General features: G+C 39.6%; 2 protein-coding genes across 3 annotated transcripts in view; both read left to right on the forward strand.

Moving 5' to 3' along the window:
- Positions 1 to 483: 483 nt before the first annotated feature.
- Positions 484 to 19,295, forward strand: LOC136847821 (uncharacterized). The gene is made up of 6 exons (XM_067119753.1): positions 484 to 741; positions 14,059 to 14,215; positions 15,874 to 15,987; positions 16,875 to 17,036; positions 18,432 to 18,536; positions 18,754 to 19,295. The coding sequence occupies exons 1-6, from the start codon at positions 605 to 607 to the stop codon at positions 18,952 to 18,954; spliced, it is 876 nt and encodes a 291-aa protein (XP_066975854.1). The 5' UTR covers positions 484 to 604; the 3' UTR covers positions 18,955 to 19,295.
- The window catches only part of LOC136847822 (enoyl-CoA delta isomerase 2-like), a 33,807-nt gene continuing 33,208 nt past the window's right edge, over positions 19,045 to 19,643 (forward strand). Inside the window, exon 1 of one of the 2 annotated variants that reach the window (XR_010855854.1) lies at positions 19,045 to 19,128. The gene's annotated coding sequence lies outside the window, so the exon portion shown is untranslated. The remainder of the gene's footprint in view (positions 19,129 to 19,643) is intronic. The other variant, XM_067119757.1, reaches the window with a different exon arrangement.

Raw genomic sequence — 19,643 nt, forward strand, 5'->3', positions numbered from 1 at the left:
GGTTTATATAAACAATGTTTGTCCGTCACTCTCCTCTAGATTTTCTTCCTCCCGGTTTTGCTCCAATATTGAGTCTTTTTCGCTTATTTAATTAAGCGTAAAAACTGTTCCCCAGTGCGTTTTCTCCATTATACATTTAATCTAAAAAAAAAAAGTCATGTTCATAATGCAACATTTAGGGAATGGCGGAAGTGAAGAAAAGAAAAAAAAAATATTCAAGGACGTTTGTCCTTATGGTCATCTGACTCGCAATGACGTTTTGTTTGACCCCGGGCTGGGGTACACGTACGCCAGTTTCAGTTGCCGGGTGATGTAAAACCAAACTATGATAAGGAAAGAAGTAATACAGTTTTCGGTGAAAACGTTCGCAGAAGAATACTATGTTACAGACCGAAGTATTTGTATAATCATATTTGCAAGGTAGCAAATAAATGTAAAAAAAAAAAAGATAAGTTATGAACCTTGGCATCTCAAAATTACCTGAGCTGACGTTTCTCCTTCCGTGGGCAGACTGCTGGCGGTACTCGGGATACTGGATCAGCCATACAATAAGACTCTCACACTCAGTTAACTCGTGTCTCTGTCGTTTTGCTGTGCAGTGACGATGGCTGACGAAGAAAACACACAGCCGAAGCCACGGCCGACAGTCATACCGACAGTAGCCAAACACAATGTGATTTACTTGGTCCTCATCTTGTCTTTACTGGCTTACTCAGTTTTCGTCACGATTGCTGTTTACAGGTAAAACGGTTACAATGTTTACTTAAAATACTGTAGTAGTTTTTCTTTAGCAGTCAAGCTGATATTGTTGCTTTTAAGCTGCTAACGACAGTATTATAATCGTGTGCTAACGACAGCATTATAATCGTGTGCTACTGAGAAAATTAATATATGGAGAAAATATTTAAAACGAACTTTTTGGTTGTAGGCCTATGTGTTACGGGCTGCTCTAGGAGCAAGAGCCCGTGCTGGCACAAGGCCAGCTAAATCTAAAATAACATAGGCCTATGTGTGTAATTACCATTGATAACAGAGCAATCTGTCGTGAGCTCTGAAGCATTTGTCAGTAGAATGAGGAACTATCTTACCACAAGTAGCCTACTTATGCAAATCTAAACTACTCAACATAAAAAGTAGATATATTTTCCAGTGTCGAATTTAAACAAAAAATCACTTACTGATACGTCCAACTTAATTATATTTCAGCCCGCCAGCTTAAAAACATAGGATGTAGACCTTTCACGAATCTGGTTTATTGATATACCCTGGGTTTGGTATTTCGTTCTGCGATCGTATACCGCCGTTATGGACCTGTTAATATCCACCCAAGATCACACATTCAGCCAGAGATTTTTCAGTATTTTAAACAAATATCTATATTCAGCTACGCAGAGTACTTATCATCAGAAAACTTTTAGTCTTTAGAACATAATGTGGTTGTCACCAGCATAGTGGGTGCCATGCGTGCAATGTTACCAGTAAAAGGTTAGACAAATTTTAAGCTGTTCTTATTCAGTGTGCCGTAGACGTACACGTTTAGATTGAAGAATAAGGTAATTATAGCAGTTTTCGATGAATCGACAGAATTGTATTATGAGACAATAACTGGAAAGAATCTACGGTATCAGTATTTTCTTAACACTGATTCGATGCAGTGAAAATGTGTCACACTTTACTGTTCATTTTAACCTTTAAGCAATAATTCAGATATTGAAAATGTGATTATTACAAAAGTTATGATTTTACTTTTATTCGTGGTGCATATAAATTGAATATATTGAAAGGTTCATGCTTATGTAGACAAAAATATTTTATTCAAAATTGATGGGCAACTATTCTGCAAAAGCAAAATTCAGTACAAGAAAGACCATAGGGCTTTTCCAAAATTGTATCTGTCATAATGCCACGAGTGTGTTATGTGCTGTGCGCATGGCTTTGGCGACTTCTGTTTAAAGAAAAACGATACTAGCTCATTTCTTCCTGTTACCACGCGGTTCACTCTCTCACTGCATCAGTGAAGGACCAACGCAGTGAATAGCGTGAGTGGCCTCTTTTTGGGCCATTCACGAAGCAAGATTTTTTCTTCTGTAATGCGAGTTTCTATGATATTAGGTAACGATGAGTTCACAGAGAAGCAATAGGGGCCTAGATGATTTGCCTACTGTCGCAAGAGAAAAGTAGTCTTATGAAAAAGATATTAAAGGATCATTTCAAGAAAGACCCACCACCTGCCGATACGACCAAATGTCCCTGTTCAGGCAATATTTAGGTTTTGCCATATAATGAACTGGGATTTAGCATGAGTATTCGTGTGCTTTTTTCTGTATACAGTGAGATCCTTTTTCAAATACTGTCAAGCAGTCGATGTAAATCAGATGCAGTTTCACTGGGTACAGACTTCCAAAACACGTAACTGTGTTGTTAACCTTTCTGCACTAACCAGTGACCATAAGCAATTCCCAGATTTTGTTTAGGGATTCCCTTTAATTACTTTTTTTTTATGAAAGGAAACAAGGCTGTCTTTGCGTTCAGAATTGGCGAGAAATCACGTCACATAATATATTCCAAATAAACTTTTCGCGTATTAGTTCACAATCTTTTCGGTACATATTGCCTCATCAGCTTTATTATTATTATTATTATTATTATTATTATTATTATTATTATTATTATTATTATTATTATTATTATTATTATTCCAGCATAACTCTGAAACGCATTGAGCAATTTCAACCAAACTTGGTATACATATAGCTTACTATCTGGAAAAGAGCACTGTGGGGGGTAAACTTAGCAACTTTACGAATTTATCATACCTAATTTCAGTATACATGGGAAGGGGGTGACAGAGTGAGAGGGAGAGGAAGTGAGGGAGAGAGTAGGGGGGTGTTAGGGAGAAGAAAGAGGGAAAGAGACAGTGAGGGTTGGAGAGAGAAAGAGTAACAAGGATTAGGATATCTTAGACTTACTAGTCCATCCGAGGAGACATCATGTGAGAGAGAAAGAGTGAGAGGTAGAGGAAGTGAGTGAGAGAGTGTAAAAGGGAGAGGAAGTGAGATAGTAGAGGGGATGTTTGAGAGAAGAAAGAGGGAAACAGACAGGGAGGGTTGGAGATAGAAAGAGAGAGAGTGAGAGAAAGAAATAATGAGAGGGAGAGGAAGTGAGACGGGAGGCAGTGAGAGAGAGAGTAGAATGGGTGTTAGGGAGGAGAGAGAGGGAGAGGAAGTGAGAGAGAGGATTAGTTAGGAGAAAAGAGGAAAATTAGTTGAGAGAGAGAGAGAGAGAAAAGAGTGTGTGTGAGAGAAGAGAAAGTTTATTGGTTGTCATGCAGAGTTATCCTGGGCAGCAACAGGTTGGTCAGCTAATATATATATATATATATATATATATATATATATATATATATATATAATATATATGTATATATATATATATATATATATATGTATATATATATATATATATATATATATATATATATATATATATATATATATATATATATATATATATATATTTCTGGTGAACAACATTTTTTCCTGACTTACAAAACTTTTATAGTATCTTATCTTAACAAGTATTTCATAGTACAACTGCGAGGTTTTCCTCCTGTGACGCCTTTCAGGCCGACCTACTCTCAAATTCCTTTCCAGCTCTGAATGACTTCATAGGTCCCAGTGCTTGCAGCTTGGCCTTTGGCCTGAACTCTATATTCAACTCTTAATTGGCACGGGAAAAGTCCTGGGATTCGTTACGTTGTTTTAGGTGTGTTAATATTAAAATTAAATAGACAGCTGAAATTTATTTAATTTAATGGCAAAATTTAATGATTGTTCTTCAATTTTAGTTGAATTTAACATAAAAACTTTTTATATGGAAAAATAAATAAAATAAACATGGCTAGTGATCGTAGGCTGTACTGTATGTTAAGACAATTGACATTCGTGTAAATTCATTCTGAAGGTATTTGTGAAGTGCTTGGCCGAAGAAGGTCAAGCATTATCATCTGCCTGTAGACCCTGCCCTTACCCATGTGTTGAAAAGAGGCGATGCAGCTGCTCTCTCTCGCCTTTGGAAGTAGGCCCACACACTGTCTGTACGCAATGTGAAATGTTGCAAATGTGTGTTCATTGACTAATAGTTGTGATGAGTTTTTCAGGATCTTAGGAACCTCTGGCCATCCTTAGGTCTTCCTGGGGATCCATGGTGCTGGGGTTGATTGGGTACCTTACTGCCTCCTGTCTCTACTGTGTCAGTAACTGGAACTATGGCTACTGTCATGGCGCCTTTGACTAGTCATCCTATCCCGTCAACGTTCCCTCCGATGTCTCCCAACAGTAAGGATCTTCTGGGCGAATTGATGAAGAGGTACAAACGTGACTGCTAGAGGACGTCGAAGAAGAGACCCTGTTCACCTTTGTCATCATCTTCTTCACGTACTTTCACCTCCTCCCCTTCTCCGTCATGCGGACAGACCCAAAGAAGGAAAAGGTGGCTGCTCTAGAACGTAAGAGGGCCTGCTGGCGCTCTCGCGACATTTTCTTCTATGGAAGAAATACAAAGATCTCTCTACAGTGCTCCCCTGTCCCCGGACAGGGAACCCGCGTCTTGGACATCCAAGGCACGGAAGCCGCCCGTGCTTGGGTCAGCCACGACGCAGCTTCCACAAGCCTAATCCGTGTACATGGATCCCCCACATACACCTGCGTCTTGGATGTCCAAGGTGTGGAAGCAGCCTGTGCTCAGCTGTGACGCGGCTTCCATGAGCCTAGTCCGTGTGCATAGATCCCTCATGTACACCGACACCCAAGGCATAGAGGCCAGACAACTGACACCTTTCATGTATGGTAAAGAGCCTTCCGTGTAGGGCTCTGAGGTTCTGACCTGGAGACTCATTCCCATCACAGGCCCCCATGTAGCAACGTTGTCTGTGGCACGGTCCCTTATCCCGGATGATCCGTGCACACTGGCCTCCTCGACCTGTGCCGCTGAAGGTTCTTCCACCCAGCTTCCAACAGACCTGCACGGCTCTGGTAAGCATCTTCAGTCCCGGGACTGGAACGCAACTCATAGAGAGAGTGCGGGTGTGCAGCATGCAACTGTTGCCCCAAACCCCGAATCTCCGAACCAGGACCTAGCTTTCACAAGCTACTTCACGGAGGATCGGGTCCCAAGTCAGTGATGCCAACCGTAGAGTTCACATGCCAGACAGAGCATTGAGGAGGTCCCCATTCACTCTTCTTCATGCTTTGAGACTTGGCCTCAAAGAAGAGTCCAGCATGACATTGGGACAGCCCATGCTCTCACGCAAGAGTGTGTGATCATTCTCCCATGGGCAGTTCCCACTCGCGTTCGCGGATTTAGTCTCCTCGGGATAGCTTCCAAGTGCGTTCAGGAAAAGGTGCACTCTTCCAGGGGCAACCCCCATCACCTTTGCGTGACAAGAGCTCTCCCAGACCTGTACATCGATCATTACCACGGATTTACAAACGTTCACGGCCTTTCTCTCCTGCTGAGACAGGTATGCGAAGAGTGCTAGGCCCCCTCTCACCCGTCCCTTTAACCTCCTGGGGGATTCCTGGGAACTGTGGAATGGACAGGACTCGGGTTGGCTATCGGAATTTGGCCTCCAATCACAGCCCTTCATACACCACCGGTTCAGTCTTAGAACCAGAACACAAGTATGCTCGGGTGTCAGAGAGGAGATGTGGGCGATCTGAAGAGGGTCTCTCACCTCCAAAGAGAGCAACTTGGGAGGACACAAAAGTCTTCTCCCAAGGACGCGGACACCCCCGGCTGTAGAGTTCCTACGTCGATAATTGTTAAACTGATTCGTCAGTACAACAATCTTGGGGAAGAGACCTTGGTTGCCAATGAGATTGTTCCTTTGGGCCTCGAAGCACTGGTTGGACCCCACAAGGAATCCTCACCATCAATCGAGCTGCCATGGTCGAAGCTTGCCGAGTCGGTCCTAGGCCAAGTGAATTCTCTCGTTTCTGGGAGGGAGAATTCACTTCAGGCCAGCTGCTCGTTCAAGCTGCTTCCTCCATCTCTCTCTCATCAGACGGCATTCTATAAGCCCTCAGGGAGGTCAATTCCAATAGCACAGGTTGGCCCAGACTTAGTTCGTCTTGGTCCAGGTCTGTCATTGGAGCAGCTCTGTGCAGAAAACATCTTTCTCTCGCATCATGAGTCAGCTACCTTGGAATCGACTGCCATGGCAGCATTTCAAACAGTCTTTTGGGTGGACCATTGGTCCACCACAGTAGCTAAGGTTATCACTTCCTCTTTGTCATTCACCAACGAGGAAATAGCTAACCTTAACAGACTGTTCCTGTCTGGAGGTAGGATCATCACCTACCTAGCCCACCAGACAGCTAACCTATGGGCAAACTTGACACTTAAGAGGAGAGATGCAGCTCTCTACTGAGTTTCTAAGTTTGCTAGTCCTGAGTCGGTCTTGGCCTTGAGGAACAGACCATTGCTGGGTTCCACTTCTCCCTTTGACAGGGAGGAAGTGGATGCCATGTTGGATTGTCGAAGGGCGGATGACAATGACCGTCTCGTCCACTGTGCAGTGGCAAAGACCTCCAGGCCTTCATGGGCTGGGCCTTTCCTCTCTGGGTCCTAGGAAACCCCAAAATCCTAAGGTCCCTTGTGACAACACCCAGCCTTCTTTTGCCCGCATCAGGAAGGGTGCAAACCAGCATCCCTTTCCGTCTTCTGCCCGCCCAGGTAGAGGAGGTTGGGGGAAGAAGAAGGGTGGAAGCCGCTAGGGGCGGTTTTCCTTCCACATGCTGCCACTGGTAGGGGTTGCCTGTCTAGCCATTGGGCAACATGGCAGTGACACAGAGCCGAGACCTGGGTAGTAAATGTCCCTCGGGTGGGCTATTTACTTCCCCTCAAGTTTCCTCCACCTCCCACCAACCTTCCAGTCCATCTACAAACATATGTTCCCGGCTTCCTGAAGGAATTCATTCTACAGAAAGAGATGAAGGCATTGCTGAACAAGGGTGCTGTGGAAGTCGTGACAGATTGGTCTCCGGACTTTTACAGCAGGATCTTTCTTGTAGGGAAAGAGAGAGAAAGCATTAGGGGGATGGAGACTGATCATAGACCTATATCCCCTGAACCGATTCTCACAGCGATCAGAGAGTCCGATGTCAGGCCTACAGTGGATCTGCAAAATGGGTATTTCCAGATACCCATCCATCAGTCCTCCCGCAAGTACCTCCACTTTATCCTCAACGGAATGATGAATCAATTCGGGGCATTTTGTTTCTGGCTGTCAACCTCTTCCCAGGTGTTGGTGCGAATGTTCACCCTTGTATTGGCTTGGGCCCATTCGCACGGGATACCAGCTAATTGATATGGGGCTATTAGACAGCATTTGAGACACTAAACTACACTAAACCAAAGCTAGGTACAGCGTAAGTAAAGCAAGATTAGCTGACACTGAACTCCACGCTGAGTTACACAGCAGTGAAGTCACCAGTGTGCCCTGGTTGTGCGCTGACATTCATTCTTTTAAACTAAAACTAAAGATAAAACCACCACCTAAATTATATATAGACTTGCAAATTATTATATTGAACAGGAAGACATTTCTCCATGCCTACTTAATCCTGAGACTGATTATTTAAGGTTTTTGGCTGCCATATTGGATGCCATCTTTCTCTATATATGCTATATGAAATCTTTAACAGAAATACATTTTACTTTTGCTTGGTGACTCTGCCTAAAATGTGTATAACCAAAACCAATGCAAAAAAACATGACCAGAGGCACATGAGTCCCATGTTAAAACCTTGACTAGCGGCCATTTTGGAATTTTGAGTGGACACCCAGTAATTTTCAAAAAGTGGCACATGGAGAAGATATGTACCAAATTTCATACTTGTATCGTTAACTGAAGTGTTCTAGTGAAAAAAAAAAATTTTTTTATCTATATAGCACCAAAAGGAACAGCAGCAATTTTAGCTTAATCCTTAATGTGTTTCCTGTAGAACTCAAACATTCCTAGAAATCTCTTAGTTTCCTTGACATTAGTAGGGGGTGTCATTTCTTTGATGGCACTGATATTGTCTAGACATGGTCTACAACCATCCATTGAAACAATTTGACCTAAGAATCTGATTTCCTTTTGGCCTACCCGACATTTCTTTAGATTTAACTGCACTCCACTTTCACTGAAAAGTTTGAATATTTGATCTAATCGTTTCAACAAGATTGGAAAACTGGGAGCCCAAACAACAATATCATCTAAGTAATTCTTAACCCACCCTTTCTCAATGAGAGGAGACATGATATGTGAAAATATAAATGGACTGCAACTCAATCCAAAAAGGAAGGCGCTTGAATCTGTACAGTGAAACTCCATCACTAAAAGTTGCAAAATCTCTACTCTCTTCGCCTAATTCCACTTGATAATGTGCATCTTTCATATCCAAGGAAGCATATTAATAGTTTCCTGTGGCTGTTTCTACCATTTCTTCTAATCTAGGTAAAGGGTGAATACCAACTTGGAGTGTTGACTTCATGGTAATCGAGGCACATTCCTTGAGTGTGATCAGGTTTCCTAACAAGTATACATTAGGGCTTAGCCACGCCGCACTTGAGGGTTCTATTATTCCTCTTTCTTCCATATCTATTAACATGGTGGAAATAAGGGTTTTGGCTTTTGCAGGGTATCGATATATGGGAGACCTAACTGGCTGTGGATCACTTACGGCAATATGACCTTGTACATCTTTAAGCTTCCCTGATTCTTTTTCTTCAGGAATGAACCAACAGAAAACAATTAGTTCAAAGGAATCATTGTAACATTAAAATAGCAAAGGTATTGTAATTTACCAACACTGATTTACTCATAAAGTCATTTCCGCTTTGACGACAAAGACCTTGAAAGTTAAAAGGATAATTTATATATATACATATATATATATATATATATATTATATATATATATATATATATATATATATATACTGTACATACACACACACACACCTTGCATTCCTTCAAACCATAGTGATAGCCTCTAAACTTTATTTACCGACTAAGCTATTTCATGTTGACTCATTAACTCATCATGCTATATATCAGCTGTATTAACACTCCGATCACGTATTGTAGCATTTTCAGTCTGTGCTTCGTCATAACAAAAAGTACTGCACAAACAGGGTGTACTCGTATTAGTTCTTTGAGTTGTGTTAATGTGTTTGAATTATTGTCCTGAAACAAATTCATAGGCTGCCTCCTCTCTTGTTTTCTTATTTTTTTTCCATATGCCTCAGTTATTCTTTGAAAGCCTTCATTCAAATGAGTTGATTGTTGCCTACGCTTGAGATGTCAAGTGTAGCCTAGATATAACTAAAATATTGCACGCTCCTTTGACAAGTCGATGTAACAGACGTTGTATGTGTCTTCACCGACCTTTAGAATTTGTATAACTCGTTTAAGTTCATTTCCTGATTTTATTCTTTACTGACTCTTGTCACAAGGTCTCCAAAGAAGGGAGCTTTCAACACAGGGTACGCCTAGGGTGCACCGGATGGCTGGATTTCAGAAGGTAATTCTTTAAGTGACTTCTCTTTTCACTCGTATAGTACCAGAAGGTACAGAGATTAAAATGTCAATGGTTAACTAGTGGGTCACTGTATAATAAATTTATTGCGCTCTTCAAGTATCTTTCATTGCTGGTGTGGGGGTCAGTGCAACCTGCAACGTAAATGCCTTTATCTAGCCCTGGCATGAAGAATGCAAGCAAGGACAAGGGAAGGAAAGAGATTAGGGTTTAACCACGAAGGAAGAGAAAGACCTTAAACTCGAAGGTCGGTTTCACATTGAGCTGGCCTTATACCAGCGCGGGCCCCCGCCTTAAGTGTGGCAAGGCGTTAAAGGGTATAGGAGTCCTGGTATGGACGTCTGGACTCGACCGACCAGCTGAGATGACTGTCTCTCAAAGGATGGAAGATTTTATTAATCAGGGTCATGGAGAGCAGGAAGAACATCACAAAGTTGACCAGTAGATGAAAGGTATTAGTCTTATGTCGTTTCCGTAGTGTTATTGGTTTTCAAAAGTGACCAACAGTAAGTTGATCAGTCAGAGAGTAGAATAATTTATGTACAAATTAATGAAATATTTAAAAGATGCAATTTTAATATCTTACAAGAACTTAAAGGCAAGAAAAAGTCTATTACCCGTCTTAATGCGCACAGAGAATCATCTTGTCACCTGATCACGTCATGAGGGCGGTGGGGAAGGCTCGCTTTACATGACGAAGGTCACAGTTGAAGTGAAAGACAGAACGACAAAGAAGATGGCAGGATAGTAAGGAAGTGTGCTGTTTGTTGGCGGCTATTATGTACTTATATGTGTTTTCACAGTATTGACAGTTGTAATAACCTCGTAAATAGAAAACGGTCACGTAACTGTGTTTGCTGTCTTGAAACATTTAATAGGAGAACAATGCACTTATGCATGCATACACAGAGTCAGCTTTCTAATACAAGAAACAGTCTTTAAAGTTGATGAACGTTCGTGCCGTTCTGAACGGCAAAAATACTTCAGAAAATATATTGCTTATATATTTCTAAACTCCATTTTAAATAGAATTCCGATCACGTTGCGGCAGAGGACGAACTATGTGTAAGACCACACGAAGGTTGAATGAAAGTGTTATATCCATTTTAGTTTAGTTACTTCGGCCCACAAAACTGGCTGAAGGTTGACATTTGCTCTCTTATGTTTGTTTGTTTCTCAGTAATGATATCTGGTGGAATATGGACTATGAAGCAAGGAAATGCTTTTTAAGTTTTGAGGTGAATCCTGTCCTGGATGAGAGTCTATAATTATTTTTTATTTACTATATTTTAATTTTTTACTTATTTTTGTGATAGCAGAGGTAAGGCTTGTAGTAAGAATTTTATTGTTTTCCTTTTAGTTTGCTTTGTAAAGCTTACTTACATAGACCTGCTCTTCCTTGTATATTAGTTCCATTTGATTCAATCGTATTAAGAAACTAAACATTTGGACGATAACGACTAGTGTTTGACATTTTCACCTCACTGTAACTTTTATCTGATATTTATATATATATATATATATATATATATATATATATATATATATATATATATATATATATATATATATATAAACCCTTTCCCCTTTGGGACGGATTGCAGAATAATATAGCCCTCCGGTTTTTTTAAATTTTTTTTAGCAAGATATTAAGCATGAGGCTGCTAGTCTAATGCCCCTATCCTAGACTCCAGTAGAGTCTCTAGAGTTTTTCAAACTTTTTTTACTGCGACCCACAGCAAGAACCACATTTTGCATTGCAACCCACGTGTAATAAATCAAAGACAAGCTCTATTCACTAGGGTCATTTCTTTAGCATCTACAGTTTATATGTACAGTATATTTCTTATATTCCGCACATATTGGAATTGTATGTATCTATTTGTGTAAATGTAAAAATATTTAAAACCGATAAAATTAAAGGAGGTTCCGACACAAAGGTAAAGTAAATAATATTTGAAAAAAAAGTCATTTAATGAGATGGATGTGCTTGTTTGTTCGTAAGCGCCTGATTCCACTTGGGAACAGAGGAAGACAACGCCACACGTATATCAGGTGCAATGCTGAGCCTGTTTCTGTCCTTCTTTAATTAATGTTGAAAATCCCAGTTCACTCAAGTAAGTAGTTGCAAAAGGCAATAATAATAGAATAGCCTTATTTACTCATGTTCTTAATCCAAAATGAGCACCACTTTAATTTCTCAAAATCATTCTTAAGTGTTAAGGAACAGCTAAGATGCAGCAATTTAGCTTTCTCTTCGGGTAACAAGTTTAACTCAGTTATTGATTCAGGACTTTGGAAAGCAAATGGATTTTTTATCCAAAGGCTTTTCTTCACGGGTTCAAATTTCTCATCAGGGAAGTACTTATCAAAGCTCTGAGACAGGAAAGTCAGATGTGTCAAAAGCTCTAGTTTTAATCCTCTTAATATGTCATCATTGACAATGTTCTCAGTAGTGAGTTGTAGCAATGTTGGGAACATATAATAGGTGGGATGATCACTTTTCAGTATTCTTTGCCATAGCTAAAACATTTTCCGAAACCCGTCAATATATTCAAGATGCTGAAATATATTGTCGCTTTTTCATTGAAGTTTCATGTTTAAATCATTAAGAATGCCAAAAATGCAAATTAAGTAAGCCAGTTTGGCAACCCAAATATCATCCTCAAAAAGTTGTGCCAAGGGATTATTTCTTTCTACCAAAAACAGGTGGGGTTACCCCTCCTAATTTCAGGATTTTGATTATATTAATCCCCATTTAAACTTAACATATCAAAGACATTTACCTGTGTAAATGACTGACGGACAAATAGACATAAACAAAATTCAAAAGCATATCTCATACATTAGAGGCACTCGAGAGAACAATTATCTCCGCCTACCTGGAACAAGACAGATAAATTCAGTGATTAAAAAAAAAAAAAAAAAAAAAAAAAAAAAAAAAATAAATATATATATATATATATATATATATATATATATATATATATATATTATGAGCTTACCTTAATGTCTAAAAGTGCGGAGGCTAAGTCTGAATGAAGAGAAAAAAAATTGTAAAGAATGAGAAGAAACAGGAAAGTTATGCAAATGACTAAGAAAAAAATAAAAACTTTTATGTAAAAATCTGTTGACAACTAGCCATTCAATTTTGGAACAACCTTGTTTAATGATTAACGATTCAAGACGAGAGGGAGTGCGTGTGTGTTTGTCGATTGTTGTTTGATAGTTAAGAATTCAAGGAAAAAAAAAAGAGAGGGAGAGAGTGACTGTCGATTGCCTTGGACAAAACCCTGAAGTTATTTCGACTGCGAAAATATCCTTTTTGTATATGTATAATAAATTCATAATAATATGTACTATTATGTTTTGATTGGCAAAGCCTGCCTTGTCATGGGAGACATCGGTAAAACTAGCAATGATTTAATGAGTCCTGTGCAACATTTAGAGTTGTTTATATTCTACACTTTGCACCCATTTGCATTCTTTTTCTTTCCTTCTTTTTTTTTCTGCGACCCATTTTATTCATCCGCGACCCACTGAAGGGTCGGGACCCCACAGTTTGTAAAATGCTGCGTAGAATCTTGTACCCTTTTACAGCTGGATGGACTGGTGAACAGTTTGTTGGGAGCAGCCGACGGACCTAGCATAATTGACCTGCGTGCTGCCCCACTCAGGCAGAGCCCTCATGGATTAATTGCACCTCAAAGATGGATGATAGGAAAATGGGGCATATATTATGCATTTACCTATATTCTTTTCCCCCTTGGATGGTGAGGCATCTTATGGTGTTTGGCCTGTCTTTTGGAGTGAGGTTCATAACCCCATGCCCATTTTGACCTTGAGCACGACCACGATAGGCGTCTAAGCGCCAGGTGCTAAGTTGAATGTAGGCTATAGGTCAACAGAGGCACAGTGAATTAGCAAAGGAACTTGCTCATACAGTAACCTTTCAAGGAATCGAACCTGGGTCCCCTCGCTTGGTGGGATCTCTCTCCCTTTCCACTCACAGAAACACACACACGCACTCTTATATATATGTATAATATATATATATATATATATATATATATATATATATATATATATATATATATATATATATATATATATATATATATATTTATTGTGTCATACTGGATACTCATAAGTATGCATAAGTATCATGCATACGTCAGTGACTCTGCATACTTTGCATGCAAATGAATTTAATCAGGCACCACGGCAGAACCTTGACTTTAGGGTAGTAATGTAAGGGATTTTCCTAACCTTTACCGACAAACAATATTTTGTGCGAGAATTTGGCTGCGAATTTTGTAATTATTTAAATGTCTGTCTGTAATCGTATTTTCAAGAAAACACGCAAACACAAACATACAGAATGTACATATTTGTGTACGTGTGTGTGTATAAAGGAGTGAAAGGGAAAGTTTTGACAGTTCTATTTTAAAAGGAATATCTCCTCTTTGCAGAGAGAGCCACCCCGTGCCAAGCATTCCTGATGGGAAACCGCCTTATTTGCCGATAGATCTATCAGATCTGTACGACTTCATCACCGTGACCAAGGGCACCTGCCTTGAACCCACTTTTGTGCCCGGAACCAGCATAAGGGATGGAGAAAATACGACGGTAGGATAATAAAGAGTGTTGCTAGTCGCTGAAAATATACATTTGCAGCTGCATTTCCATTTTAAAATAAGTTTCCAAAACTAGAATGAAGTTTGGTTATAGTTATTTATAGATTAAGACATTTAAAATTGAATTGTAAATAGAAATGATCGTGAGAAACATTCTCAAATCTATAAATCTATGTATGACTGAAACTTCCCCTCTCTCTCTCTCTCTCTCTCTCTCTCTCTCTCTCTCTCTCTCTCTCTCTCTCTCTCTCTCTCTCTCTCTCTCTCATTGCGTCTATATTCATATATACTCTATTCTCTCTCGTTTTCATGGAACTGCACTTATTTCTCTCTCTCTCTCTCTCTCTCTCTCTCTCTCTCTCTCTCTCTCTCTCTCTCTCTCTCTCTCTCTCATAGCGTCATTATGTTTATATTATATACAGTCTATTCTCTCTCTCGTTTTCATGGCACAGCACTTATTTCCTCTCTCTCTCTCTCTCTCTCTCTCTCTCTCTCTCTCTCTCTCTCTCTCTCTCTCTCTCTCTCATTGAGTCATTATATTCATATACAGTCTATTCTCTCTCTCGTTTTCATGGCACAGCACTTATTTCCCCCTCTCTCTCTCTCTCTCTCTCTCTCTCTCTCTCTCTCTCTCTCTCTCTCTCTCTCTCTCTCTCTCTCTCTCTCTCTCTCATAACGTCATTATATTCATATACAGCCTATTCTCTCTCGTTTTCATGGCACACCACTTATTTCCCCCACCTCTTTCTCTCATAGTCATTATGTTCTATCCTCTCTCTCGTTCTCATGGCACAGTACTTTCTCTCTCAGTCACTGTATTCATATGTCTATTCTCTCTTTCGTTGTCATGGCGCGTAACCAGGCGCAGTACTTATTCTCTCTCTCTCATATCGTCATTACATTCATAAGAGTCTATTCTCTCTCTCGTACTCATGGCACAGTGCTTATTTCCTCTCTCTCTCTCTCTCTCTTAGCTATTATGTTCACATAAAGTCTATTCTCTCTCTCTCTCTCTCTCTTAGCTATTATGATATGTTCACATAAAGTCTATTCTCTCTCTCTCTCTCTCTCTCTCTCTCTCTCTCTCTCTCTTAGCTATTATGTTCACATAAAGTCTATTCTCTCTCTCTCTCTCTCTCTCTCTCTCTCTCTCTCTCTCTCTTAGCTATTATGTTCACATAAAGTCTATTCTCTCTCTCTCTCTCTCTCTCTCTCTCTTAGCTATTATGTTCACATAAAGTCTATTCTCTCTCTTTCTCTCTCTCTCTCTCTCTCTCTCTCGTGCTCATGGCTCAGTGCTTATTTCCCCTCTCTCTAATGGTCATTACTGTATATTCACACAAAGTCTATTCTCTCTCTTGTGCTCATAGCACAGTATTTATTCCCTCCCCTTTCTCTCTCATTTGATTTTCCTAGTGTTGATTTTACCGTTTCTAAGTTTAAATAGAGTTGTTGATTTTTGATAAGGTCTCATAAGTTTTCCGAGCCTATGCTCTTTGTGATGTACAGATTTTTTTTTTTTTTTTTTTTTGAGTTCGTGCCTCTACTAAATGTTATTTTATTCTCTCTCTCTCTCTGTGCCCTACACGGGTATGAAGATTATTGGCTTGCTCAAGAACTTTTCAGTAAACATTTTTCTCTCCACGCCAGATGTCGGGCCACGAAGGGACCTACATCTGCCTGGATGGAATACCATTCACCCCGGATTCCTGTCGAATCTACTCATTCGGCTTCAACCGAGAGGACATCAAATTCGAAAACCGCGTAAGTTCCCACTACCAGGTCCTACCACTACCGTGAGTGAAGTCGAGCTGGACGATTAAAGAGTTCACTTTGACCTAACGTTTAGAGTTTTGTTACGACAATATCAGAATATAAGTCTAGATGTGCTGCTTTCAGAGAGAAATCAACTTGCAACCTTGCTTTCTGATATTTCGCTGACATTTGCCAGGTTTTCTCTACTTGGTATCTGTTCGTATGTTTTCATCAAAATAATTGCCAGCTGTTTGATTAAGATTCTTGAAAGTATAGCCTATTTTCACGCGACGGGATAATTACTAATGTAACAAAAACATGATATTGCTAAAAGATATAATTTCATAAAAAGTGTCTAAGTAAGAATGCTCTAGCAATGAGACAACCGGAAATGCCTCCAAAATTCCATCAAATTACACACCAAAGTAGTTAGAAGGCTTGTTTAATAAGGCAATCAGATTAATGTTCGTAACATTTAAGAGATTCGCAACTATATTTTCTATGGGTATGGATGAAAATCATGTCGGTCCAAGGTTATCCAGTAATTTGCCCTAGGAACTACAACGATGCGAAGAACTTTATACTCAAGGAAAGGAATTAAAGACATATTTATCCCAAAAACATGAACTGCACCTGTATATGAGACGCGAAATACTGAGGCTTTTGTTAAACTATTTTATTGTTCATTGTAGATTGGTGTTATTATCGTTTATCGAAGTCTCCAAACAAAGTTAAGGATCAAACCAAAAGGCCATTAACTTGCGAAGAAAGTTTCCGTAGAACAGATTATACCTGAGTTAAAGAATTAAACATGGAGAAAAGAATAACAAATGAAAATATAGTGAAGGCAAATTAGCAAATAAGCTAATTCATGAAAGATGTATGTCTACCGGTAGATGGGGAAACTCGGCTGCAGAGTCCATTTGGTGTCTGGAAAAACTGAGTACAGCTACACTCCTCTGGGGAACAACGTCTACCTCTACCCTCTCACTCTCTCCAACTTCACAGAGCTGGGAAAATACACTCTTGATAACTTCTTAAACCTAATGAATCACATGGTAAGTATAACCTGTTTTAACGTTCCATGCTTTACACAGTGGCTGCAGGCATACTGGGCTTCAGTTCTTTAATGAGAGAGAGAGAGAGAGAGAGAGAGAGAGAGAGAGAGAGAGAGAGCCGGGGGGAGGGGGTGTTTGGAGGCGTTATGCCAGTAAAAGGTGAGTACATTATAAAATCATTCCAGTTCTAGTCAGGTGAGTATGTATATTGTAAAACCATACTGTATAGCGTGGTTGGGAGATGATATACAAAATTTTGTTTTAACTATTTTATACGCTTTTACTTGTTAAACTATCTATATTGTTTTCCATATCTGGTTTGCTCGTGGTTTTCCCATTTTACGTAGAATGCTAAGTGACCTCAACATATCTTAACAACGAAGCCCATCTCCTCACCACCGTGCATCTCAACATCCTCCCCCCCCCTCCCCCCAACAAACACACCATCTCTCCCTTCCCCAAAGTCCACTCACTCTGCCATCCTCGAGGATCAACTCTCGTGATCAGGACTTGACGATACCAAAGTCATGTAAACTTTTTACGTAGAACTTAGACGATATCCTGTCTAATATTTTCGTCTTGGGTCTCATCTTCATCAGCCAGTCAGGGATAACCAATATAACTTTCAAGGAACAGGGCTTAGAGGTCGAATGATTTCACTTGTAACTTGATCAGCACGTATTTTCATTCTGTTTAAACCATGGCTAATTTTGGCCATGTCATGTTCTTTCCAGCGAGTGAAAGAATATGATTAAAGTAATCAGCTAAATTTCTAGGTGGCGAGAGATAGTCCTGGAAACCATAATTTTAGTATGAGCACATAAAAACACATATGAATTATTCGTTGATGCTATCTTCAGAAAGGATTCGGTTATCTGAGTTTCGAATTTCCATTACCTCGAAAGTATACGTGCATTGGAACTAAAGAATGGATTTTTTGTTTGTTTGTGTTTTATTTATGGCGGGGTGTTGGGGGCGGGGAAGAGACGTGGCTTTTAGCCTATCTCCATCGTTTGGAAAATGGTCGTCGTTTAAAGGTATATAGTGCAATCAGTACACAAAAGTACTACTAAAGGCTGAAGATCAGATGTTATGGAGGTGAAAGCACGTGAAAGACGAGTGATGCAGTTTCACATAGGCCATTTGCGTCGCGCGGCGCTGAAGGCAATGGTAATGATACTGGTAATAATAAAAGAATAAGTTAAACCAGGAATTAGTAAAGGAATGGTGCCCGTTTTTACAACTGAATCGAAAACACATTAATGAATAGTTACCTATTAAACCTATTTCATGAAAACGTATGGATAATAATGAAACTTTATCAGTAAGAAGTCATGGACTTTCCGTCAATCTTGTTAGAAAGAAATATTAATGTATAATGTTTTCTTATGGCAGGATAAGCCTATACAGTATGTCAAGACAGAGGAGGAAGGTTCAGAGTGGACACTGCTCCAGAATTTATACACCTCGTCGTACAAAGCCCCTTATTACATCAAGCAGGTAAAAAGTGAAAATAGCTTGTTACCCTAATGCTATGCTAAAGACTGAACCTATGAAATAATCCATTTACTTCTGGACATGTGCACCTAGTAAAATTAAGATCATTCCTTCATCGTGTACTTAAGTTTTTCTTCCTTTTCTCGCTTCTTCTTCTTCTTCTTCTTCTTCTTCTTCTTCTTCTTCTTCTTCTTCTTCTTCTTCTTCTTCTAATCTTTAGGTACGATTGCTGCTTCACCTGCCAATAGCAAACGACGACAACATCAGTGACCTCCTAGAAAAGTATCGTTTGCTGCTGGGCCTGGAATACTATGGTTACACACTCCTGTACTCTAGGCCCATTCCAGGAACCCTTTACCATCACCTCAACCTGGACATGGAAGTAGCCACGAAATACGAGACTGTTTGGGTACGACCCTGAGTGAATGCCTGAAAACGAAACGGAATCGTGATTTGCTCGGCAATGATTTGAGTGCTGAGATAAGGCCTCTCGGGTTTGTTTACTTAATCATAAATGCACCAGACTTCGCTTCGGCTGGACCCAGGAAGGAATGCGAGCTAACCTTCCTTAAAGGTTGCTAATTTTGTAATTGAGGTAAGACGAACGCTTGTGAAATATGACACTGTCATTTTCATCAATGGAAATCAGATACATTCATGTACTAATTTATAATCAGTGTTCTACCTTGGTAATGTATCCAAATATCAGACTATTTATAATAATCGTACACAAATCACATAACACATTAAAAACAGATTCGGTTTGTCTTTTATTTCCTCGTTTCTATTGGAAAATTTATAGAGTATTTCATCCAGAAATTAGAACTGATCACAATGTTCTAGAAATCTTGTAAGTTATCTTATAAGGAGAGATGCTGAGTCACAGACGAGAAGAGCATGATTTGGGAAACAAGTTGTTGGTATTGATGGCATCACCAAACTTCCTTAGGATAAAAACATACAACCAGAGATAATTTTTGTTAGATCTGGGCTACAGTAACATTGAAAAGGGAAATCACTCTTGAGCACTTGAAAATAGGGTAACAAGTTCTTTGTACCCTGCTTTTATTTACAAATTCTAATAAAAAAACAATATTAGGTCTACTGTTT

The sequence above is a fragment of the Macrobrachium rosenbergii genome, chromosome 17 (assembly GCF_040412425.1).
Source record: "Macrobrachium rosenbergii isolate ZJJX-2024 chromosome 17, ASM4041242v1, whole genome shotgun sequence".
Lineage (NCBI taxonomy): Eukaryota > Metazoa > Arthropoda > Malacostraca > Decapoda > Palaemonidae > Macrobrachium > Macrobrachium rosenbergii.